Genomic DNA, 26,776 nt, shown 5'->3' with positions numbered 1-26,776 from the left:
AATGCTGGAGAGGGTGTGGAGAAAAGGGAACCCTCTTGCACTGTTGGTGCGAGTGTAAATTGATACAGCCACTATGGAGAACAGTATGGAGGTTCCTTAAAAAACTAAAAATAGAACTACCATGTGACCCAGCAATCCCACTACTGGGCATATACAGTGAGAAAACCATAATTAAAAAAGAGACGTGCGGGCTTCCCTGGTGGCGCAGTGGTTGAGAGTCTGCCTGCCGATGCAGCGGACACGGGTTCGTGCCCTGGTCCGGGGGGATCCCACATGCCGCGGAGCGGCTGGGCCCATGAGCCATGGCCGCTGGGCCTGCGCGTCCGGAGCCTGTGCTCCGCGGTGGGAGAGGCCACAACAGTGAGAGGTCCACTTCAAATAAAAAAAAAAAAAAAAAAAAAAAAAAAAAAGAGACGTGTACCACAATGTTCATTGCAGCACTATTTACGATAGCCAGGACATGGAACGAACCTAAGTGTCCATCAACAGAGAAATGGATAAAGAAGATGTGGCACATATGTACGATGGAATATTATTCAGCCATAAAACGAGACGAAATTGAGTTATTTGTAGTGAGGTGGACGGACCTAGAGTCTGTCGTACAGAGTGAAGTAAGAAAGCAAAACAAATACCGTATGCTAATGCATATTTACGGAATCTAAAAAAAAAAAAATGGTAGTGATGAACCTAGGTGCAGGACAGGAATAAAGACGCAGGCGTAGAGAATGGACTTGAGGACATGGGGAGGGGGAAGGGTAAGCTGGGATGAAGTGAGAGAGTGGCGTGGACATATATACACTACCAGATGTAAAATAGATAGCTAGTGGGAAGCAGCCGCATAGCACAGGGAGATCAGCTTGGTGCTTTGTGACCACCTAGAGAGGTGGGATAGGGAGGGTGGGAGGGAGATGCAAGAGAGAGGAGATATGGGGATATAGGTATACATAAAGCTGATTCACGTTGTTATACAGCAGAAACTAACACAACAATGTAAAGCAATTATGCTCCAATAAAGATGTTAAAAAAAAAAATGGTAGTAGTTTAGACCAGTGTGGTAGCAATGAGGTTAGTGAGAAATGGCTGGCTTTTGGATGCATTCTTAAGGTAGCGCTAATGGGCTTTGCTCATGGTCTCGATGGAGGGTGGGGAGTGGGTATGGGAGCAAGAGAAAGGTTAGGGGAACTCCAAGCTTTTGGGCCTGAGCATCTGGAAGAATGGAGTGTTTCTTACTCCTTTACTACCATAGTGTGTCACCAAACATTTTAATCTTTGCCAGATTGGTAGCTGAAAAAATGGTATCTAATGTAGTTTTTCCCCTATATTTTAACTGTGAAAATTGTCAAACATACAAAAAATTGAAAGAATAGTACCCACTTCATACTGACTTTAATAAAGGATATTTATTAGCTCAAATAATTGGCTATCCAGAGATACAATGGAATTCAGGTTTCATTTGACTCAGTAACTTAACCATGTCATCAAGAATTTAGGAAGGAGGGGAAAGAGAGACAGACAGACAGACAGAGAGAGAGATAGAGAGGCTCCCTCACTACACTCCGTAAGAAAAGCGAATAAACTTTTTATTTGCCCCGGCAAATATGTCTCTTTATCTGGAACTGGACTATATGCCCACTCCTGAAAACACAGCTGTGGCCAAGGGATAGGATTTTGCCCAATACCTTAGACCTGGCTTGCATGTCCCACTCTAGAGCCAGGGTGAAAGAATCCTCAAGTACACACGGCCTATGCCTGGGGAAGGTGCCCACACTCAAAATCGGAATGGATGCCAAGAGAAAGGGATCAATATCTTCCCCATGCCTTCGTCCCAAGTACTATGGGAATTTTAAACTTTGCCATACTGCACCCCACCTCCCCAGCTGGAATCTCTGAAGAGTGGCCTTTCATTTCTCTGAATGACCTATGGCATTGATTTCCTGCGTTTGTCAAATTTTCAATCATCCTACTTGTTAATTCACTTCCTACAGTTGCTGTCATCTTTTTTGCACTGCTATGCCATCATTTCTCAAGATACTCCGACACATGGCAGTAGTGTTATCAGACTTTTACTGAAGGTTTAGGGTCATGGAGAGGATTATAACATAGCGCAGAATTCAAAATTGAACCCTAGATGTCAATGCTATTACCTGAAATTTCCCTGACCACCGTGTCTTGGGGACTAGTGATTTAAAAATATGTCTGCAAATTGTTTGATACTTCTCTCTTCAAAAAGTGGAGCCTAATTGCCCTACCCTTGAATGTGGACTGAGAGTTAGTGACTCGCTTTTAACAAATAATATGTGGCATAAGTGAAGACATGGCTTCTGAGGCTAGGTCATCAAAAGAATAAAGCTTCTGGGCTTCCCTGGTGGCGCAGTGGTTGAGAGTCCGCCTGCCGATGCAGGGGACACGGGTTCGTGCCCCGGTCCGGAAAGATCCCATATGCCGTGGAGCGGCTGGGCCCGTGAGCCATGGCCGCTGAGCCTGCGCGTCCGGAGCCTGTGCTCCGCAACGGGAGAGGCCACAGCAGTGAGAGGCCCGCGTACCGCAAGCAAAAAAAAAAAAAAAAAGAATAAAGCTTCTACCTGGCACTCACACTCTCCCTCTCTCTCAGATCACTCTGGGAGAAGCCAGCTTCCACGTAATGAAGACACTCAAGGATCCCTAGAAAAGTCCCACGTGAGAAGGCACAGAGGCCTCCCACCAATAGACAGCATCAACTTGCCAGCCATCACTTAGCAGCGCATACTTCAGTGCCAGTTAAGATGTTAGATGACTAGAACCCCAGCTGACATCTTTTTTTTTTTTTTTAATGTTTATTTGGTTGCACCAGACCTTAGTTGAGGCATGTGAACTCTTCGCTGCGGCATGCATGTGGGATCTAGTTCCCTGACCAGGGATCGAACCCAGGGCTCCTGCATTGGGAGCATGGAGTCTTATCCACTGTGCCACCAGGGAAATCCCCCCAGCTGACATTTTTTTTTTTTAATATTTATTTTTATTTTTTAAAATTCATGTATTTATTTTTTTGGTTGTGTTGGGTCTTCGTTGCTGCGCGTGGGCTCTCTCTAGTTGCGGCAAGCTGGGGCTACTCTTCGTTGTGGTGTGCGGGCTTCTCATTGCAGTGGCTTCTCTTGTTGTGGAGCAGGAGCTATAGAGCGCAGGCTCAGTCGTGTGGCATACAGGCTTAGCTGCCCTGAGGCATGTGGGAATCTTCCTGGACCAGGGATCAAACCCACGTCCCCTGCATTGGTAGGCGGATTTTCAACCACTGTGCCACCAGGGAAGTCCCCCAGCTGACATCTTGATTGCAACCTCATGAGAGACACTGAGCCAAGCTGCTCCTAAATTCCTGACCCACGAAAACTGGGAGAGATAATAATTTGTTATGCAACTATAGACAAAGAATACAGGGACTCTCTCATGTGCTCTTCTCTCCAGTCCCAACTGTCACCATCTTGCAGAGGTCCCTCATCTTTCTTTTATCTCATTTGTTTTTTCCTTTACCAGAGCTCCCTGAACCTAGTTTCTAGAGGGAATGCTCAAAATTCCTGTATCTTATTTGGAGAGTAATTGAAGTCTTCTTGGTCTAAACCTCTCCCATCTAGACTAAGCCCAGGGGATCCCACTTTCCCTGACCAAACATACCCATTATGGTCCAAAACCTAGATATTCTGTCTTCCTACCTGGCCAGCTGGTATCAGGTCCACTCAAACAGCTGCCAGCTTTTAAAACAAGTATTCTTGCCCTAATAGAAGTATGCATGAGCAAAGTGCTACAAGAGCAGAGAGGAAGCACCTAAGCTGACTGGGGGAGCTCATAGAGAGAAGGTGACATTTGAGCTGAGTTTTGAAGGATAAGTAGGAGTTCATTTGGTAGAGAATTGAAAGAAAGTCATTTAAGCAGAAGTAATAACAAGTACAAGGGCTCAGAGGTAAGAAAAGGCATAATTCTGAGAGCTGTAAATATGTCAGGGTTGTGCATGAGAATACCTGTTGAGGAGCTTGGTTGATGTTGGGGGCTAGATCATATCAGGCATTGTATATGTATATACATATATACATGTATATGTATATGTTATACATATGTATATGTATAACATATATCAGTTAGGAGACCAAAGCTAACAGAATCCCCTGATTCAACTGACTTAAAAATAAGAACAATAATGAATTTAGTATCTCAAATAGTAAGTCCGTAAGTAGGGCTGCTCCCATGTTGGTTACCTTCACAGCTTAATGATGTTATCAAGGACCCAGGTTTTTTCCATATTTCTATTCTGTTATTCCCAGGTTTGTCCCCTATCCCCCACCCCAACCCTACCCCCGTGGTTGTAAGATGACTAAAGCAGCTCCAGGTACCCTTAAGATTACTTCTGGAGGTAGAAAAGGGGCCTTTTCTTCTCTCTCGTTATGTAAACTTTTGATTGACATACTCCTTTTAAGATGGAGAAAGCCTTTCCCAGAAATGTCTTCCCTCCTCCTCCCATTCCTCCCAACAGCTGACTTCCCTTTAGTATCATTGGCTAGAATTGCATCATATGCCCAGGCTCAGTATTTGGTAAGGGAATAGGCCACCATGATTGATATAGACCAGTCACAGTTTACTCCCTAGGGCTGAGGTGGGAGCTAGCACTCTTGAAGCACATGGTGAAGCATAGCAGTGTGGTTACTAGAATAAAATTGGGATTCTGTTAACAAGGTGGAAGAGAGATCGTTGGCGTTTTGGCTAGGCAGTCAGCAGAATCTGCCACACCATGCCAAGGAATTTGAACTATCTCCCACTGGGATGGAAAACCACAGAAGATTTTAAAACAGGAAATAGCATGATTATATTTCACTATGTCAGAATAGAGGGGTGCTCAAGAGGGGCATGGGTCTGGAGGTAGGGCCACCAGTTTCATCAGAAGATATTAGAGAGGATTTTAGGCATTTGAATTAAGAACACCTAGTGACTAATTGGAATGGGAAAAGGAAGTAGGAGGGATAGATTCAAGAATGACTTGCATGTAAACTAGACAGCTACATGTCAAAGAATGAAATTAGAACACTACCTAACACCATACACAAAAATAAACTCCAAATGGATTGACCTAAATGTAAGACCAGACACTCTAAAACTCTTAGAGGAAAACATAGGAAAAACACTCTTAGACATAAACCACAGCAAGATCTTTTTTGACCCACCTCCTAGAGTAATGAAAATAAAAACAAAAGTAAACAGATGGGACCTAATTAAACTTAAAAGCTTTTGCACAGCAAAGGAAACCATAAACAAGATGAAAAGACAACCCTCAGAATGGGAGAAAATATTTGCAAATGAAACAACGGACAAAGGATTAATCTCCAAAATATACAAACAGCTCATGGAGCTCAATATCAAAAAAAACAAGCAATCCAGTTAAAAAATGGGTAGAAGACCTAAATAGACATTTCACCAAAGAAGACATACAGATGGCCAAGAGACACATGAAAAGACGCTGAACATCACTATTAGAATCAAAACTACAATGAGGTATCACCTCACACCGGTCAGAATGGCCATTATCAAAAAATCTAGAAACAATGTTGGAAAGGGTGTGGTGATAAGGGAACCCTCCTGCACTGTTGGTGGGAACGTAAGTTGATACAGCCACTATGGAGAACAGTATGGAGGTTCCTTAAAAAACTAAAAATAGAACTACCATATGACCCAGCAATCCCACTACTGGGCACATACCCTGAGAAAACCATAATTCAAAAAGAGACATGTACCACAATGCTCATTGCAGCACTGTTTACAATAGCCAGGACATGGAACCAACCTAAATGTCCATCAACAGATGAATGAGTAAAGAAGATGTGGCATGTATGTACAATGGAATATTACTGAGCCATAAAAAGAAACGAAATTGGGGCTTCCCTGGTGGCACAGTGGTTGAGAGTCCGCCTGCCGTTGCAGGGGACACGGGCTCGTGCCCCGGTCCGGGAAGATCCTACATGCTGTGGAGCGGCTGGGCCCGTGAGCCATGGCCACTGAGCCTGCGCGTCCGGAGCCTGTGCTCCACAACGGGAGAGGCCACAACAGTGAGAGGCCCTCATACCGCAAAAAAAAAAAAAAAAAAAAAAAAAGAAACGAAATTGAGTTATTCGTAGTGAGGTGGATGGACCTAGAGTCTGTCATACAGAGTGAAGTCAGAAAGCAAAACAAATACCGTATGCTAACGCATATTTATGGAATCTGAAAAATAAAAAATGGTACTGATGAACCTAGTGGCAGGGCAGGAATAAAGATGTAGACATAGAGAATGGACTTGAGGACACTGTGGCGGGGAGGGGGGAACTGGGGCAAAGTGAGAGTAGCATGGACATATATACACTACCAAATGTAAAATAGTTAGCTAGTGGGAAGCCGCAGCATAGCACAGGGAGATCAGCTTGGTGCTTTGCAACGACCTAGAGGGGTGGGATAGGGAGGGTGGGAGGGAGGCTCAAGAAGGAGGGGATATAGGGATATATGTATGCATATGGCTGATTTACTTTGCTGTACAACAAAAACTAACACAGTATTGTGAAGCAATTATACTCCAATAAAGATCTATTAAAAAAATTAAAAAAAATAACTTGCAGATACCTGCTTGGGTGAATCACAGGGTATTTTGTCAAAGTTGGGAATATGCATGGAGGAGGTTTGGGTGGATAAGGTGAGAATGGAGAGACAGTGAATTTGGTCTTCGACAGTGAGGTAGCTACAGGACACATGAAGAGAGATCAGTAAACTTGGAGGGGAGAGCAAAGACCACATTAAATTCCATTAGAGCTTAGGGCAGGATGGAGTGTGGAATGAAGGAGAATTGATGAGGAGAAATAAAGCGATGCAGACAATGGACACTTAGTGTGGGACTGGTTTGACTGATTTTGCTCAGGGTGGGTAGAGTCAAGGATGCCTTGAGAAAATTGCAAATGTAATTGTAGACAAGCCTTTAAAAAGCAGTTAAAAACCTGTTTTGAAATATGGATTTCTGTAATTTGTTTCAACATGTTGAATTACAGCAAATGAGATGGAGAAATGATCTCAACCCATTTTTTTTGGCCTCCCAACTGGAAACCTCAGAACTTAGCCCTGTAGGCTGTTAATCAGATAAGCACTGCAGGCTTTACCATGCCTGAGAGCATATGGAGTGATTGAAGGAATTATTGTCCAAACCAGATGGACAAAGAAGGTATAATGAGAAAGTGTTGGGATTAAAATGTAGGTTTCTTTTCTGTTTTATAACAGTAGTTACAAAATATAAATTAGATGTTTCAATGCACCTTCAAGTTCTAAGTTAATATAGTTCATAAACCATATGAAACAAGTACTATTTAAAACATAAATAGGAATTTTATTTCCACTCAAAACCACTCATTTAGTGGAACACTGGAGTTTGAAATATACGTAGATTAGATTTAGAACTGCACAGTTGGCTGGCAACTTCAAGAATTAAAAAAAAAAACAAAGCCAAAACATTTGTTGAGCTTTTCCTATGTCTACCTTGTTCCAGGCACTGAACTGGGCTCTAGAATAAAATCACCTGGTATTTTGTAATTTTTTGTGGTTAATCCTAACTTTATGCAGCTATGATACTCGATGTGGTTTCTGGGGCCTGGATAAAATATAACACTTGAAGCAGAGTAGGGACTGAGGGACAAAAAGAAAATTGAGAATTGAAGGAGAAAAGCAACCTAGGAAACCCAACAAGGTTGGGAGGGTAATGGAGGAAAAAAGAAACAGTCATGAGAGACTGAATACGCAAACTGGATAATGGCCAGACCGTACATGACAATTAAAACTCTGACCCACAGCCTCTGCAGCAATCAGCCCAGAACCCTCATGACTGGTCAATAACTGTCAGCTTCCCTAATTTTTGCCCCTGCCCTTCCAACTCAGGACCAACTGGTGAAGGTCAAATATGCTCCCCCAAAACAATCACATTAGATGCCTTGCTTCTAGTTAGACTGCCTCCAGCTTCCCCATGCCATTCGGTGCATACATGAAATCTTCCCTTTTTGTTTTTCCACCTTAAACTTCCCCACTCCCTTGACAGCCTTTGATTCTCTGCCAGATGCCAAGTGATAGTGGTTGACTGCCCTGTTATAGCAGGCATAGAATAAATAGCCTCTTTGTTCTCATTTGGGTGGTCTTCATTTATTTCCACAGTCATTCATTCACATATTTATCATATATTAGTTGTATTTTATGTGCCAGGCAGTACCCAACATTGCTATGCAAGCAGATAGTCCTTGCCCTCAAGGATATTCTGTCTACTGGGATAGACAGATACGTAAATATAATTGTAATTCAATGTGGTAAGTGAAACAACATATAAAGGAGGTGTAGATCAAGTAAGGCTTTTAGGGGAAGTGACCCTTAAATCGAGTGGTAAGGGTTGAGGACGAGTTGACCCGGTTAAGAGGCAGGGAAGGATACTCAAGGCAGGTGGAGGGGAGGGGTGGAGGAGGCAGAGTGAGCAAAGCCCAAGAGGGCAGAAACCACAGAGGTGCGTTGCTGGAGCATGATAAGGGAGGTGCGGAGCAGCAGCAGATGCTGCATGGTCAGGTCGTGGACGGCCATGTGTGTGCCAAGTTTGTAAGGACTTGGATTTCATCCTGTCCAAGCGGCTCCCGCCTGGACGTGAGAGAAGAGGCTGGTGTAAGCAAGGTACAAAAACAACATTCAGGAAACATTACCTTTTGTGTATCACTGTTAAGGTCTGGGAGGGCAGGGACACAGCCGCTCTTAATGTTTGGCTCACAGTAGACATTAAATGAATGTTGAATGAATGGATATAAGCGCTGCGGTGTAGTCGTCATTACCCCCCAACTTGTGGTTTTTTCTCATGGGACAACACAGTGGATCCGGGGCATCTGTTTGGGAGGCTGTAGGGAAGGTTTGTGGTGGGAGAACTGCCATTCTGCAGGGCAGGATTTGTGGACACAAAACCTCCGACTGGCTTTAGGCAAGGAATGCACTTGTGTCGCGAACACCCCGAGACCCACGCACCCGAGCCGCTCCGTCCTGAAAACGGCCGCAGAGAAAACAGCCAGCAGAGAACTAGCGCCCCCGAGAGGGTAGCAGCCGCAAGGTACCTGGGCGCCGCTCCTTACTGCTCACCTGTGAGCCACAGCCGGCCCCTCCAGGCGGAGCCCCGCACGACGCCCTTCCGGATTGGACGCGCTCGAAATCCCGGGGCGGGCATTAAGGCCTAGCGCTCTAGGGGACTGGCCACCCTGGCGGACCGACGTGCGGCCGACGGAGCTGGTTCGCCCGCGGCCCCAGCTGGGCGGAAGGCGGGCCCCTCTCCGCGGGTCCCCTGTCAGTCATTGGCTCCCTGCGGTTTCCTTGGGGACGTGGCGCCGCCGGCCGCCCAGGCCTCCTTCCGGCTCGGTTAGCGGCCGCGGGGAGCACCTCCGGACCTAGCAGAGCGGAGCTGAGGGAGCCGGCGGGCCGCTCGACCCGTGAGTGTGAGCTCGGGAGGGCTGCGGGGCCGGGAGGGGCGGACCGCGGGTTCCTCGAGGATGTCGCTGGCCCTTTAGAATACCCCGCACCCAGGGAGCCTGGGTAGGGTCCACTGAGCCCCAGGAACAAGAGCATACGGATCTGGAGTGGGAGCCCGGGGAGTGGGTGGACGCCATGAGCTTCTCGTGGTGGGGTATGGGGTCTAGTCTCGTGGGTACTGCTGGAGGTGAGCCGGAACCCCAACCAGCTCTTTCCAGGCTGCAGACTTCGGAGATGACTGGGACGAGGAGACCACCTTCTCAAGGCAAAAGGAAAAGGAGGTGACAGGCCTTGAGACCACTGAAGGGAACCCATGGCTAGGTAAGGTTGCAGACTTTATCCTCAGCTGGGAGCTCGGTGGGGGGTGGCTGGGAGATTGTTACGAGTGAGGTTTACTCTAGGGCTGCATATGGACTTCGCAGCCTGGTCAGATGGATGCAAAGATCAAAGCTGCATTCTTTTGAAGGCAGATTCAACAATACCTTACAGCCCAGAGCCCCCGGGGTGATAGAGTGAGTGCTTGCTCAGCTCTGGTAAGTGCTAGATTGTAATGTTCTTTCAAATTTCCACTTGAGTGAGGCTAGGTGCCCCTTGGGGAGGTTAAAAAAACCCCAAAAACAAAAACAAAACAAAAAAATTTTTTTTAATGAACTTTGAAAACAGACCGAGGTCCTTCTGAATTACTATGGAAAGTGAACTTCACAGTTGAGTATGCTTATCCATACATTATAACACTCTGAAGCTTTCAGAAAAGATTAATGTGGATCTGTGGAGCAACAGGTACCAAATGAGACAGTTGTCAAATAGAGTAAGTGGAGAAAGATGCAGAACAGTAGGTATGATGTAAAACCAAAGGAATGGAGATACACACACAGACACACACACAGATATATTACCTATATGGTATGTATTTATGCTTGTGTATACAAGAATATCCCTGGGTAACAGTGGTTGCCTCTGAGAGGGAAATGATGGGGTTAAGGCACAAGACTCACTTTCCACTATATATCCTTTAAACTGTTTGATTTTTTTTTTATTGTGTGCGTATGTTACCTATTAAAATATTTTTAAAAATCAGTTGAATAAATTTTCTGGCTATCCAGTTTTTTTGACAGCATTCTTGATGGGAATGTTACAAGTGCTCTGATTCTTCAGTGTTATGAGATTGCACAGGGAGACTGGTGATCTTTTCAGTAACATGAAGTTGGTTCTTTGAACTGCATCCCAAAGTGCACTCTGAAAAAAGAGCAGAGAAGCCTTTTTTTATTTATATAGTAGAAGCTCCATGAACTATATATGTCCTTTTCTAAAATTCGAGACTAAATGAACATTTAGACTTTTGGGGGCATAAATTTTTTGCCTTTATCAGGAAGCGCTTTAATTCAGCTTAAAAACCGTTTTTTAGCACTGGATTGTAGAGATTTTTCTTACTAATGTTTGTCTCATTTCAGGATCAGTTTTTCCTACCTCTGCCCAGCCTCCTGGTACTTCACTGTGCCCACAGTGAGCCCATTTCCCCGGCAGCGGGTGGCACTCCTAGGACTCTTCTTCATATCCTGTCTCCTTTTGCTTATGTTAATCATGGACTTTAGACATTGGGGTGCTTCATTACCACGAGACAGGCAATACGAAAGGTGAGTCAGCTTTACATCGCTTCGATTGGCTTTGGTGTTGAAGTCATAAATATTTTGATAAGCTGTTTAACACACTACCACCTTTGACTCTTTTGGGGAATACCGCACTTTTATTAGTAAAACTGCATGCCACTTATTACATAAAGAAGTTCTTAAGCCCCATTTCGGCAATGTTCAGTTTTGATTCAGCAATGCTGTTGCTGCGTTTTAACCATGAAAGACATCTTTCTGTTCTTTTGTCTTGGTGGGCTGATTTACTGGGTGCATAAATGTTTAGGATTGTTATGTACTCTTGATGAATTGACCCTTTTATCATTCTTAAATGACTCTGTTTCTCTTTGATTATATTCTTTGCTCTGAAATCTACTAGTCTGGTATTAATATATCAATAGCAACTTCAGCTTTCTTGTGTCAGTGTTAGCATGATAGATGTTTTTCCATTCTTTTAGTTTTAGCCTATTTGTGTCTTTATGTTTAAAGTGAGCTTCTTGTAGGCAGAGTTTAGTTGAGTCTTTCTACCCAATCTGACAATGTCTGCCTTTTATTTGGGCCCTTCAGGCTATTTACATTTATCAATTGTTTAGATTTTAATCTGTCTTGCTATTTGTTTTCTGCTTGTCACATCTGTTCTTTGTTTGTCTTTCCTCTTTTTTTCCCTTCTTTTGAATTGAGTACATTTTTTATGATTCCATTTTAGCCCCTTTCTTGGCTTATTAGATATAACTCTATTTTTATTTTTTCAGTGGTTGCTTTAGGGTTTAGAGTATACATCTTTAACTTATTACTTCAAGTAATATTATACCTCTTCACACACAGTGTAAGAACCTAACAACAGTGTACTTTCATTCCTCTCTTTCCCCTTGGCCTTGGTGCTATTGTTGTCATATCTTTTACTTCTACATATGTTATAAGCTCCACCATGTGTTATTATTTTTGCTTTAAGCATTCAGTTATTTTTTAAAGAGGTTTTTAAAAATAATAAAAAAAGGCTTGTATATTTACCATTTCTGGGCCTCTTCATTCCTTTGTGTAGATTTCATATTTCCATCTGGTATCATTTTCCTTTTGCCTAAAGGTCTTCCTTTAACATTTCTAGTAGTGTGAGTTTGTGGTTGGTGAATTCTTTAAACTTTTATGTGACTGGAAAAGTCTTTATTTTGTTTTCCCTTTAAAAGAAATGTTCACTGAGTATGGAACTCTAGGTTGATGGTTTTCTTCTTTCATTACTTTACAGACGATGCTTCACTGTCTTCTGGCTTGTCTTAGGAGAAGTCTGCTGCCATTTTTATCTTTGTTCTCTCTGTACATAATATGTCTTCCTCTGGCTGCTTTTAAGGTTTTCTCTTTATCACTGGTTTTAAACAATTCGATTATGATGTGCCTTGGTGTAGTTTTCTCCATGATTCTTTTTTCTTTTTTTTAAGATTTTTTTAAAAATTATTTTTATTTTTTAAAATTTATTTTATTTTATTTTTGGTTGTGTTGGGTCTTCGTTGCTGCGCACGGGCTTTTCTCTGGTTGTGGCAAGCGGGGGCTACTCTTCATTGGGGTGCACAGGCTTCTCATTGCAGTGGCTTGTCTTGTTGTGGAGCATGGGCTCTAGGCACGTGGGCTTCAGTAGTTGTGGCATGTGGGCTCAGTAGTTGTGGCTCGCGGGCTCCAGAGTGCAGGTTTAGTAGTTGTGACACACAGACTTAGTTGCTCCATGGCATGTGGGGTCTTCCTGGACCAGTGAGTCCAGTAAGTGGTGATCTATATAGCTGGAGAGGTAGATCAGGCTGGGCCTATTAAGCCATTTTAGGGGGTTTAGACTTTATCTTAAGGGCAGAGGGAAGACTTTGAAAGGCTTTGAAAAGTGATATGATCAGAAATGCTTTTTACAGAAAGGTCATTTTGATGGCATGGTGGAGAATGAATTGGAATCCTCCAGTAGAGAGATGATGGTGGCCTAGACTTGGGTGGCAGCAATGATGATGAAGAGAAGTAAATGCATCTGAGGGATACGTGGGAGGTGGAGTGATCTGATAGTTCTTATCTACCACTAAACTCAGGTGGCCAGATTCAATAAATACTTATGCTGAATTAATTGAAACAAGTTAGCCACAGAGCTAAGGAACACACAGACTGTGCCTGTGTAATGAGCGTAACAAAATCCTCACACCCTGTAATGCTCTGGCTGAGCAGCCAGCAGCCATATAGCCTAGAGCTCCTTGTTCTTTAATGAAATGTTATGTGCATATGGCCACAAATTACCATGTGTCCTTAAACTTCACTCATGGCTGCCTACATGAGTCATTTAGGAAGCAAACATCTGTTGAGAGCTTGCTGTGTGTGTGTGACTCCGTGCTAGGCGCTAGGGTACAAAGATGAATAAAACGTGGCCCCTGAACTCATGCAGTTAATAATCTAGTTAGAGAGGCAGATGTGAAGGAATAATTGTTTCCTAATGAGATAATAGTTTAAGTATAACTATGTAGAATCAGGAATAAAGAATCAGGAACTGTACATAGTCAAGAATGAGGAATAAAGTTAAGAATCAGAACTTAATAAGAAGAGGCTCATGAGTAACCAAATTTTGTATCACTGAGTTCATGTACTAAGCGCTTATGTACTATACTGATAAGAAAGGCTCTCACATAGAGGCTGTTTACTTTTGTTTTACATACTGTTTTTTTTTTTCAGCTTTTTATTTTATATTGGAGTGTAGTTTGTTAACAATGTTGTGTTAGTTTCAGGTGTACAGCAAAGCGATTCAGTTATTCATATACATATATCTATTCTTTTTCAAATTCTTGCCCCATTTAGGTTGTTACATAATATTGAGCAGAGTTTCTTGTGCTGTATAGTAGGTCCTTGTTGGTTATCCATTTTATTTTATTTATTTATTTATTTTATTTATTTATTTTTGGCTGCGTTGGGTCTTCGTTGCTGCACATGGACCTTCTCTAGTTGCGGGGAGCGGGGGCTACTCTTCGTTGTGGTGCGCAGGCTTCTCATTGCGGTGGCTTCTCTTGTTGTAGAGCACGGGCTCTAGGGTGCGCAGGCTTCAGTAGCTGTGGCACACGGGCTTAGTAGTTGTGGCTCACAGGCTCTAGAGCGCAGGCTCAGTAGTTGTGGCGCATGGGCTTAGTCGCTCCGCGGCATGTGGGATCCTCCCGGACCAGGGCGCGAACCCATGTCCCCCGCATTGGCAGGCGGATTCTTAACCACTATGCCACCAGGGAAGTCCCTATCCATTTTAAATATAGTACTGTGTACTTGTGCATACTGTTGTAATTAGCTTGGTTCTCTCTCGTCTCAGGACACAGCAAATAATAGCAAGTTAGAATGGTGGTAGTGGGAAGGGTGTGATGGTCATTAGATGCGGGCACACTGATGACAGTAATTAATAACGTACTGACATCTTGACAGTGAGGCAGGAGAGGGGAAATTTATTAAAAGTAGACTCAGGGGCTTCCCTGGTGGCGCAGTGGTTAAGAATCCGCCTGCCAATGCAGGGGACCTGGGTTCGAGCCCTGGTCTGGGAAGATCCCACATGCCGCAGAGCAACTAAGCCCATGCACCACAACTACTGAGCCTGAGCTCTAGAGCCTGCAAGCCACAACTACTGAGCCTGCGTGCCACAACTACTGAAGCCCGCACATCTAGAGCCAGTGCTCCGCAACAAGACAAGCCACCACAGTGAGAAGCCTGTGCACCTCAACGAAGAGTAGGCCCTGCTCGCCGCAACTAGAGAAAAGCCCGTGCTCAGCAGCTAAGACCCAACACAGCCAAAAAGAAAAAAAAGTAGACTCAGTAACTCAGAATTTCTACAGACCATTTCTATAGTGCTGAACAGTTCCACACATTTTGTTAAAACTATTTTATTATACAGTCTAATTATTTGTGTTAACGATGACCTTAAGTCAGTGGTTTTCAACTTTATGTAACCGAATTACTTGGGGACCTTTAAAAAATGCAAATAACTGGACTTTTTCTCAAGGTGATTCTAATATGCAGCCTAAGTTGGGAACCATTGCTCTACAGTTTAGTTATATTTATCTGGGAACGAAGTATTGTGGTATAGGGGAAAGAGATTGATTTTAGAGCTAATCAGCCCGTCATTCTCTAGTTGGGTTATCTCAGACAGGTGCTCTATTCTGGGATCTCATTTCTTTAAGTATAAAGTGGAGGTAAAATGCCTGCCTTGTCTTGTCATTTGGATTAAAAAAGAAAAACACCTAGCACTGCTTGGTACATCACAGATATTAGTCTTATGAGTATTATTTGGAATAATCTTGATTTTTCTGTTCTCTAATTCTGTTTTGTGCCCTGCAAATATGCAGTGAAGATAAGGGGAAGCATTATCTCCATTTAAATTTTTTTCCTTCCAGAATTTCTTTTCTGTGGCAGCTGTTACTACTTAGGCACTGGTAAGCACTAGCTGATGATAAAATGGTTAAACAAATAATTAGGAATTGATGAAAACACCTAGCACTCAAGTTCAACAGCTTATAAAAAATTAGGACAAGTGCTTGTGGTTGTGATTTTTATATTACATACATTGAATATAGTCTTATTTTTTCCAACTTAAATTGTTCTTAATTCACATGATGAAATTATATCAATATTTTATATAGAAAAAATGTTTTAATTTGAATTTTTTCAGCCATTGGTAGAACCTAGCATATCACTTCTTTTTTTTAATTTTTAAATTTTATTTTATTTATTTTTTTATACAGCAGGTTCTTATTAATTATCTATTTTATACATATTAGTATATATATAGCATATCACTTCTGAGGTGATATGGCCCAGGATTTTAGAAGCCTGCATGGGGGTTTTCCCTCAGTAGTTTCAAAACTGAAGAGCTGTTGTTTTACAAACATATACCCACATTGCTTCTGGAAGGAGAAAGCAGAAGGTTTGCATCAGAACTAGAATTTAGGAAAAGGTAAATTTACAGATTGATGGGTGTCAGTAAGGATAGAATCCAGAATTTTTTTTTAAATTTATATTTCTAAAACAAACTTTATTTTTTAGAGCAGTTTTAGGTTCACAGCTAAATTGAGCAGAAGGACAGAGAGGTTTCCCATAAACCTCTTGCCTTCCCCCCACCAACACACACAGCAAAGCTGTTTTTAAGAATAATTTTTGTTAGATGTGTTTTAATCAACTATTTATCTAGCATGTGGCATATAAGATGGGCTCCAACAACTTCATCATACTTAATTCATATTTTACACCCATTTATTCATTCATCTATTCACTTACTCAACAAACACTGTCTACACTGTGGTATCCAATAGGGTAGCCACTACCCACAGAGGCTATTTAAATATAAATTAATTTAAATTAAATAAAATAAAAATTCAGTTCCTTATTTGTACTAGTCACATTTCGAGTGTTCACTGGCCACATGTGGCTAGTAGCTATCCTATTAGACAGTGCAGAAAGGGAATATTTCCATCATATCAGAAAGTTCTGCTGGAACGTGCTAGTCCTGGATACTGGGTAAATTGTTAAAATTTATTAATAATTTTTAGTATAAGGGGTGCTTTTAGCATGTATTCATACATGTTGTGCAAGACAAACAGTGAACCGTTCTTACTTAAATGTTCTGTATATTCAGTACATTTCTTTTTCACCTTAATGTTTAATATTGTTCACTTTTTGGTAACCCCACTACTGTCTTTATTAGTGGGGAAATATTTGTCTGGTTGACTTATTGTCCTGAAGAATGTAGCTATTGAAAGGTGGTGCCTCATGTTCCTTTGCCATCTGGGAATAACTGAATGAGCGCTACTGTGTCAGCAATCAGCTCAATACTGACCTTCCTTAGGAGTTTTAATTCTGTTTAAAGCAAGTGAAAAAGAGCCATTACTTATGGTTAGAATAAAAATGATAAACAGATATACAGGTGAAGCTAAGGGTTCTTATGTACAGTGGAAAAATTCAGAGATTTTGCTGGTGAAATTGAAGGCATTTATTTGCATTTATTCGTTTACTTGTCCTTAATGGTGTTTATAATGTTTATAAGCAGAGCTTTAAATTATAAATGTTCCTGACTGCTCTGATTAATCTTGTTAGGAGATAAGTAGTAACCTTACAAGATGCTTTTCTGGGTATGTATTGCTATCATCAGTCATGCACAGCTACTTTGGCTATAACGTCATTATATTTGGTTTTGAGCCTTGAACAGAGTTGGGATATGATGACATTCATCAAAGAGGTGGTAGTTCCGTGCTGATGGGGGACCACTTTAATGGACTTTTGGCATATTACTGAGTTCTTTTTGAACTCTAGAAGTGGTAATTAGTGTTGATTTTGTAAGCTAGGTAATGGTTTGGTTAGTTATAGCTCTAATGCTGTTAATGTCTTGAGGATAATGGCAATGAAAAGCAATGTCTTCCAGTTCTACCTTGGGTGATGTATATGTGGGTATCTTTCTTTTCATTGACTCAGCAGTGACCAGAGGGAAATCATGTTTCTCAAATAGAGGGGATATATGTGTGTGAGGCGGGGGTAAGTGCATGTGATGGTGAATCAGATCTCTCCTGGGACGGTGGATGTGAGGGATCCAAAGCTTTTGGAACTTTTCTCTTGGGCTTTAGGTCTTCTTTAGGGGTTGACAGTGCAGTATCAGCAAAGCAGAAGGATCCAGAAATGCAAGTAATTAACCATGATGGCTAAGGCTGGGACTGCAAATCAGAAATGAAAATATCCGAGAAAGGACCAGTGATCCATCCACGTTAGGAGCCTAGACAGAGGAAGACCTTCAGGTGGTTGAAAAGTGTAAGAAGCCTGATTAGGTCATAAGAGGTCAGAATTCCAGAACTTTCTGCGGCCTGAAGCAACTGATCAAGGATTCAAGTGGGAAGTGTAACATAAATGTCATCTGGTCCTATCTTTCTCCCTTGTATTCTAGTGTCAGCTGACTTTTTTCTGCCAATGCACACATGGCGACTTCTAAGAGAAGAGAAAGCAAAGTTGAGTTGTACCCAAATGAGAGGTGTAAAGTTGCTTATCTTGACAGGAACCAAAGAGGATGACAGGATGCTTTGGAAAGCCATTGAAATTTTCTAAGGAGACCAACTGATTTTGAATATAGCTATACAAAGACATAGATGAATTATTAACAAACTAGCAGCTTCATATTGTGAGCTCTAGGCCCAAGCCAATCAGGATTGACTGATACATATCAGAGAAATGTGAGGAACATTGTGTCTGTATTGAGGTATGCAGATAAGGTAATTGCTCTTGAGACGCTGAGAGTCTAAATGGAGAGGTGGAGCAAACAAATATGAAAGAACTCTTAGGGCTCATACTGAAATGTAAGCAAACTGCTTAAAGAGAATGACACTCCACATGCTAGAACAGAAGGAGGAGGCCTTTTTTAGATCATTACAAGAATCAGCTTGTTGAGGGGAGGCTTCTGGAGAACTGGGAAGCCATATCAAAGAAGGGAAAGGGGGAGGAATAGGTAGAGAAGCAAACGGATGTTAGAAAAAAGGTCGCGTTAGAGTAGTGGTTCTCAAAGTGCTTACTGACGCTTGGGAGTCTCTGAGACCCTTTCAGGGAGTGTGTGCGGCCAAAGCTATTTTGATGATAATACTAAGATGTTGTTTGCCCTTTTAAAAAATTGTGTTTAAAAACGCATAACACAATTTACCCATCTTAACCATTTTTAAGTGTATAGTCCAGTACCGTTAAGTATATTCACATGGCTATGAAGCCAATCTCCAGAACTTTTTCATCTTGCAAATCTGAAACTCTATACCCATTAGACAACAACCCTTAATTTTTCCCTGTCCCCAGCCCCTGGTAACCACTATTCCATTTTCTGTTTCTATGAATTTGCTTACTTTACATACTTCATATAAGTGGAATTATCTAGTATTTGTCTTTTGTGACTGGCTTATTTCACTTAGCATAATGTCCTCAAGGTTCACCCATGTTGTAGCGTATGGCAGGATTTCCTTCTTTTTTTTTTAAGGCTGAAGCATATTCCATTGTATGTATATATCACATTTTGTTTATCCATTCATCTGTCATGGACCTCCGAGTTGCTTCTACCTTTTGGCTATGGTGATACTATTTGCCTTTTTCACTGAGTTGACATTTACACTGATGGTGCAAAAGCGATGGTGGGTAAAACTGCTGGTGCCTTAGCACAAATCAAGATAGAGCACCAAATTATACTAGTAGTTATGGCAGTCTTCACTGTCACACAATTGCAGTGGGAAGAAAAGTCTAATTCCACTTAAGAATATCTTTTTAATATTCTGTGTGACAAAATGGGAAATAGGAATTAATCACTTCTGTTGCCTACTCAGGTTGTCTCAAGGAAAAGCACTTAGGCAATTGTTTGAGTTGTGAGCTGAACACAGTCATGGAATACTATTTTTCACTTGAAAGAATAACTGTCAGAAAAACTGTAGATTTCAGATGTGGGTATTTCATAGACATTTTCTTGAAAATGAATGAAGTAAAAACCTGTCACTTCAAGGAAAATAACTGTCAGTATTTATTGCCAGTGATAAAATTTGAGCTTTTAAGTGAAAATTAGAAGTTTGGGAAGTTTGTATCTGCCACTGTGAGTTTGATAGCTTCCCAATACTTAAAAGACTTTTTTGATAAAATTGGTAGTGATATTCATGAATGTGTGTGGTTTTTTGGTAGAATGAAATGTGTCAACATTAAGAAGATTTGCATAGCTCAGCGAACCAGTATTTTCCAGTATACGATGTGACAACATTACGCATGGGTAAAAGCAATTTAAAGTGAAAGATAGACCAGTGCATTTTAATGTAACAGTATGAAAAGTTCTTAGAGTTTAGATTCCACGTTGCAACCAACCTTTAAGAAACTCCACTTGTCGAGTTTCAGTGTAGTACCAATGATCTAAAAAGTACTCTTCCCTTTTCCAACAACGTACCTGGGTGAAGCTTGATTTTCTTCATATACTTCAATCAAAACAACTTATCGTAACAGACTGAATACAGAAGCAAATATGAGAATCTAGTTATCTTCTATTAATCCAGACACAAAAGAGATTTGCAGAACTCTAAAACAATGCCACTCTTCTAACTTTTTTGTTTTAGAAGATAGTTGTTTTTCATAAAATATGTTAATATGTAATGAGTTTGCTATTGTGTCTAAATAAATAAATAAGTATTTTTAAATGTTCTGTTTTATTTTCTAACATGGTAAATGTAGACAGATGTACCACAAAAGCTCTTTGGGGTCCAATAATTTTTTTAAGGCTATAAAGTGGTCCTGAGCCCCCAAATTTTGAGAACCAATGTACTGGAAAAAGTTATTCATTAAGCAGGAGGGGACAGGATCCAGAATCTTGTCAAAGAGAAGTAGAAGGGGTGGTTTTCAGAGAAGGAAAGCAGATAAAGATCTGTGAAGTAGAAAGATTGCTGATGAGAAATGAAAAGTCACTTTGGGCTGGAGATGGATTATCTTGCCTATTTCTTCTCTATCTGTGGCCCACAGATGTCTGCCCAGCTTTCCTGTGATAGAAGTGAGCTGTTATGAGTTGACTGGTGGGTTGTGAGCCCATTTTAGCCCAATCATTTGATTAGAATGGGAAAGTCTGTGGTGGAATGGAATCTTTAGGACTGTAAACTTTCTAGTGTGTAACAGACTTTTACCATCTGCTTCACTTCCTGCAACTCACTCCCATATCAGATCCAGAAAAAAGTTCTACCTGACCCCTATCCTATGCAATAATTTACAGCATTGTATTGAAGCTCAAATATATGTTCTCCTCTTTTTAAAATAATGCATTTTGTGTTATAGAATAGGAAAGGTACTCAGCTCTACTTTTTTGATTTCAGAGCTGTTTCTACACGGTCTTCTTTTCATCAGGTTTGCTTTTCTCTCCAAAGTAAGGAACTCTGTAGTCTGTGTAGCAATGTGAAATCACCAGTAAACACAGGCTAGATTGTTCTGAGAGGTATGACACATGGCTTACTTTTCTGGATTTACTGTGAAGGGAATGTTACCTGCAATTCAAGGCCCCTCACTTGCATGGGCCCCTTTTGTATTTGTAATGTTGAATATTTTGTGTAAAAGAACCTTCCTCCCCCATTATATTAGTTTCAGGCTCCACAAAAGCTAGTTCTAATGTTCTATGTAAGGGTCTTGGGGATCTGGGCATTACCGCTAAAGACAATGTTGGATGATAGGACAGAAGGGAGTTTAGGTGTATTACTTGAAAAAATTCACAACATTACTTTCAGAATATTCATTCAATTATTAGCTCAACCTATGGTAATATTTATTCAAATTTAATAGAATCTAGAAGGCAAAATTTTAGTCTGCCTACCATGCATTATATATTAGCGTCAAGAAAGAGCTCTCCGGGCTTCCCTGGTGGCGCAGTGGTTGGGAGTCCGCCTGCCGATGCAGGGGACACGGGTTTGTGCCCTGGTCTGGGAAGATCCCACATGCCGCGGAGCGGCTGGGCCCATGAGCCATGGCCACTGAGCCTGCGCGTCCAGAGCCTGTGCTCCGCAACAGGAGAGGCCACAACAGTGAGAGGCCCACGTACCGCAAAAAAAAAAAAAAAGAAAGAAAAATAAAGAAAGAGCTCTCCTTTTTCGAGTAATAAGCTAAAAGCCATTCTCATTCTCACCGGGCTGCTCTTCAGGTGAAGCCTTTGAAGAGGAGTCATCAGTGATGTTTGTACTTTTCAGACCTGTATGCTCTGAGGAAACTTTAATATTTATTAAAGCCTCATCACTCAGAAGAAGGGTTTTACCAGCTTTTAGCCTTCTTTTCTTTGTGGATATTTCAGCCCTTTTCTCCAGAGAGTCTTCTGCTATTTGTTCTCCCAATAGTTATGTAACAAACACAGCACTGAGCTAACTGCTCAACATACATTTTGGCCTCTCTGAGAGTAGAGACTCCTAACTACCCTCATTTCACAGACGAGGGAACAGCTTGAGAGAAGTAATTTCCTGAAGGTCACAAAACATAGGAAGTGCTAGAGCTGAGACTCAAACCTTGGGGTTTTGGTGGTAACATCTTTACTTGTTCCATCTTCCTGCTGTCAGCCAGATATCATTCCGCCATGTTCTTCATGTTTATATACAGAAAGGATAGATAAATAGAGAAGAAATTGTTAGAACTGCTTTAGTTATCTAGTGTGCATAGCAAACCACCCTCAAATTTTGTGGCTTAGTATTTACTGAGGCCTAGAAGCCCTTTAATGCTTAGTAAAAGATTTGCTACCCTGGCCAGTTTCAGAACTACCCCCAAACTTAGGGGAGTCTTTTGGTTACCTAATTTCAGTATAAACCAGCTGTTGCCTCATATACATCAGTAAATATGGTCAATATTGTTTCATTCCTTTGTTAGGATGTGTAGTCCCATGTGCCTGGCACATGTAGGCACTTAATGAAGACTCACGAACAGATGAATTAAGTGGTGGTGCTATTTGCTTAACACTAGTTTCTCTTTTTGCCCGGCTTAGGTATTTGGCTCGAGTAGGAGATCTTGAAGCTACTGACACTGAAGACCCAAATCTAAATTATGGACTTGTTGTGGACTGTGGCAGCAGTGGCTCTCGGATTTTTGTTTATTTCTGGCCAAGACATAATGGGAATCCTCATGACTTGTTGGACATCAAACAGATGAGAGACCGTAACAGCCAACCAGTGGTTAAAAAAATCAAGCCAGGTACTAAATGGAATATATTTCATTGTCAGTCTCTCTTATCTGCTACAGAAATGAGAGGACAGAAGAGAAGAGGGAGAAAGAAAGCTACCCTTTTCTTCTGGACGTTCTGGATAATGGGAGGGATTCATTGCTACCCTACTCTTACGAAATAAATGTTTAGGACCTTAAACAGAACCTTATGGGGTATCAGTCTTCTGAGTCTATGTGATCTGCTCTTTAAAGAAAGTATTTTATCTTACTTAAGGAATCTCTGCAATGGCAGACACTCCAGAACATGCCAGCGATTACCTTCGTCCTCTGCTGAGCTTTGCTGCTGCTCATGTGCCTGTGAGGAAGCACAAGGAGACCCCCCTTTACATCCTATGCACAGCAGGCATGAGGCTTCTCTCCGAGAGGTGAGATGCAGGAGAGTGGGTGGCCCAAGAGTTGAAAGTGCAGTTTCATACATTATTCTCTGTGGTTCCCTGGTCTGAAGGCAGGATGTGGGTACAGCACACAGAGTTGACAGGTGGCACTAAGAGACTTCTTGCTCAAAATAGAGCAGAGCCACTCCTACACCCCGTTATTTCACAATCAGTTGATCACACCTCCATGTCGTTTGCTTCTTTGGGATCAATATCTATTTGAGATGGTTGTAATGATTCTTAGTTTTGATTGAGGGTTGGGAGCAATGAAAACCTCTGCCATGTGTGTAGGGCTCCATTCTGCTTGTGCCAGACATGTATGTCAACACTTCTTCCAGTTGACTACTTTCCTTCTGCTCAGACACAGAGTTACTGGTTTACTGTTGAGAAGCAGATTATTTTATGTAGCCATTTGTCAATCTGAAAGGCCTTCTAGTTCCTTGTTTTCCCATACATCTTGATCTTTAAATTTTTTTTTTTGGTTTGTTTTTACTTATTTTTAAAACTAAAGTTTAAAATGTTATTGCTAGAACCTTACATCATTAAAGGAAATCTTAAAATCAAAACAAAGAAGTTATAATTCTACTGCCCTATCAAAACTGTCTCATTTTGTCCTATTCCTTTCTCTCTGTATATCTATGTGTAACTTCTACAAAATTGTAATCATACTACACGTGAAATTTAGAATTTTTGTTTTTGACATAAGTAATGAATCATTCAAACTTTTAGAAACCATGTGAAGAGTATGGATGACATAGGTGGTGCCACATCACAGGGCTGTGAATGGACTAAGGTCTCACAAACAAGGAAGGAGGGTGGAGGGCCAGAGAAAAAGCTGACTCGGAGGTCAAAAAGGCAGAGCCAACCAGCAGGGTGATGAAATGGCCACAGTTTGTGTGTCTGGAGCAAAGGAGAGGATTGCCTCATCTCCTGGCACTGCCCAGCCTTTCCTCTGTTTGTCAAAGAAGTTTCTATTTAAACAAAATCAACTATGTAGCTCCACCCCATTTGTCTAAGATGTTCCCTGTCATCGTGGAAGCTCTGAATATTAGTAATTATTTTATCTTAAGAATTTTTAAAGAACTTGCCTTTAACTTTTTTTTTTTTTTTTTTTTGCGGTACGCGGGCCTCTTACTGCTGTGGCCTCTCCCGTTGCGGAGTACAGGCTCCGGACGAGTAGGCTCAGCAGCCATGGCTCACGGGCCCAGCCGCTCCGCAGCATGTGGGATCTTCCCGGACCGGGGCACAAACCCGTGTCCCCTGCATCGGCAGGCGGACTCTCAACCACTGCGCCACCAGGGAAGCCCTAACTTGTTTTTTGATCAGCTCTTTTAATAATGCCTAGATCTACCCTGGGCTTATGAAATCATTGCTACCTCTAAGGTAGCTATAGTTGTTGACGTAAGTTTAACAGTCACTGCAAGAACCTGTTTTGTATAATTAATGCTTTGTTAATTTATTAGCATTTGTGAGCAATATTCAAAATGGGTTTGAATCCCCTGGACTGTATTTTGGATTTATTAGCACTAGGTTTTATTTTTTTTGCCGAAGGCCTAGACTAACAGAATTCGTTCCACTGCCTTTTTAGTTTGTGATGGAAATACCTTTAAAGAATTACGAAGTGATAATTTAAGAAAAAAAACTTTATTCTAAATGTATATAGAAGTAGAGAGAATGATGTAATGAATCCGCATTTACTTGCCACCCAGCTTCAACAATTGTCAGTGTTTTGCCATAAAATGTTTTTTTTTAATAAAGAAACAATATTGAATTTTAGAAAATGAAAGTTCTGTCCTATCCTGTGTAATACATGAATAGTGTTTTGTTTATTAACATAAATTGGGATCATATTATATGTACTGTTTTGTAACCTGTTGGAACTCAAAATACATTGGACATCTTTTCATGTCAATACATGTAGATATAAATTGACCTCATTTCTTTTAACATCTGTGTACTATTACATTGCATGACTATCCCATAAATTATTTAGCCAGTCACTACTGATATACGTGCATTTAGGTTATTTCCAGTTTTTCATTGTTATAAATAATGCTGTAGTATTTTTTCTCTCTGTATTCTTATCTGATGATTTCATTGCAATAAATGTCTTAAAATGTAGTTGCTGGGTCAAAGGTTAAGCACGTTAAAAACCTTGATACCTAGTCCCAGATTGCCCTTTAGAAAGGTTGTACCAGTAATTTATATTCCAAACAGCAGTGTGTGTTGGTACCCATTCTTCCATGTCATCATCAAAACCAGCAAGCCCTCTTCTTTGGGTAGTTTAGAACCATATCCAATAAGGAGGGCAAAATAGCACCTCTAGTTCCCCAAATGAAATTTTGATCATAAAAATTTCTTGTGTATAACAATGACGTTATATATTGGAAGATTATTACTTTAAATGTAATTTTCACTTTCAAGTGCTAATAACATTCTTCACCAAGTCATGCTGGCAACCAGGATAGCCAGCAGAATATTTTTATAATGAGTAATTTTAAAAATCCAAGATAACTGCTCTTATTTTTAACCAGCATTGTCTCTAGATTTATATGATTACTTCTAGCTTTGTTTCTTTGCTTGTTTTTATCTGATAATACTAATAACATAAAACTTTAGAGGACAAAACAGCGCTGTAGATACTAAGCTTCAAGCGTCATCCCCAAATTATGACCTTTGGATTTTGATCCTGGTCTGGGTTTTCCAAATGATAAGATTTTTATAAAGAAAAAAAAAATCAACCCTTGAAATATGGAAAAGGAGGTTTAAAAGTTCATTGTTAATGTAAAGGATCATGTAAAAATTTGTGGGCCAAACAGTGCTTCTTATGTGGTGATGTGAGACACTTTTTCTGTATTGTGTGAGATCTAAGGATGAGATTGTGTTCCTCAAATTAACAGCCTCCTTTCATAGTGGTTAGGAATAACGTAATTACATCTGTTTTATAGATTATGAAACTGTGTTTCAGTTTCCTGTAGCTTATCCATATTTAGCCTGTGAGAGGCATAGAACCATAGTCTCATCTTTTAATACTATTTGAATTGTAACATTGTATAAAGGATAAGTATTACTGTTACCATATTGCCTTTTAAGAAGGAGGCTATACTTTTTTTTTAAATAGATCTTTATTGGAGTATAATTGCTTCACAATACTGTGTTAGTTTCTGTTATACAACAAAGTGAATCAGCCATATGCATACATATATCCCCATATCTCCTCCCTCTTGCATCTCCCTCCCACCCTCCCTATCCCACCCCTCTAGGTCATTGCAAAGCACTGAGCTGATCTCCCTGTGCTATGGTGCTGCTTCCCACTAGCTAACTATTTTACATTCGGTAGTGTATATATGTCGATGCTACTCTCACTTTGCCCCAGCTTCCCCCCACCCTGCCCGCCCTGTGTCCACAAGTCCATTCGCTATGTCTATGTCTTTATTCCTGCCCTGAGGAGGCTATACTTTTGAGTAATTTTAAACCTTTGAAATCTCGAAGGGGGTACCAAACAGAAGCAGGGATCAAGTGTCTTGGGTAGGTGAACAGTGAGGTCTAACA

The 26,776-nt window shown here is 41.1% G+C and overlaps 1 protein-coding gene across 8 annotated transcripts in view; it reads left to right on the top strand.

Moving 5' to 3' along the window:
- Nucleotides 1-26,776, top strand: part of ENTPD7 (ectonucleoside triphosphate diphosphohydrolase 7) — a 139,552-nt gene that overhangs the window by 89,104 nt on the left and 23,672 nt on the right. For 2 of the 8 annotated variants that reach the window (XM_060034296.1, XM_060034304.1), the window contains exons 2-6: nucleotides 8,975-9,473; nucleotides 9,732-9,834; nucleotides 10,965-11,147; nucleotides 22,615-22,820; nucleotides 23,065-23,215. In XM_060034296.1, the coding sequence (XP_059890279.1) occupies nucleotides 9,827-9,834; nucleotides 10,965-11,147; nucleotides 22,615-22,820; nucleotides 23,065-23,215 (548 nt within the window). In that variant the 5' untranslated portion in view covers nucleotides 8,975-9,473; nucleotides 9,732-9,826. Of the gene's footprint in view, nucleotides 1-8,974; nucleotides 9,480-9,508; nucleotides 9,835-9,914; nucleotides 10,047-10,964; nucleotides 11,148-22,614; nucleotides 22,821-23,064; nucleotides 23,216-26,776 lie in introns of those variants that run through there. The other 6 variants (XM_060034302.1, XM_060034300.1, XM_060034301.1 and 3 more) reach the window with 6 other exon arrangements.

This window comes from Delphinus delphis, chromosome 16 (assembly GCF_949987515.2).
Source record: "Delphinus delphis chromosome 16, mDelDel1.2, whole genome shotgun sequence".
Classification (NCBI taxonomy): domain Eukaryota; kingdom Metazoa; phylum Chordata; class Mammalia; order Artiodactyla; family Delphinidae; genus Delphinus; species Delphinus delphis.
The sequence above is the reverse complement of the archived record's forward strand: the minus strand, read 5'-3'. Positions and strand labels throughout refer to the sequence as shown.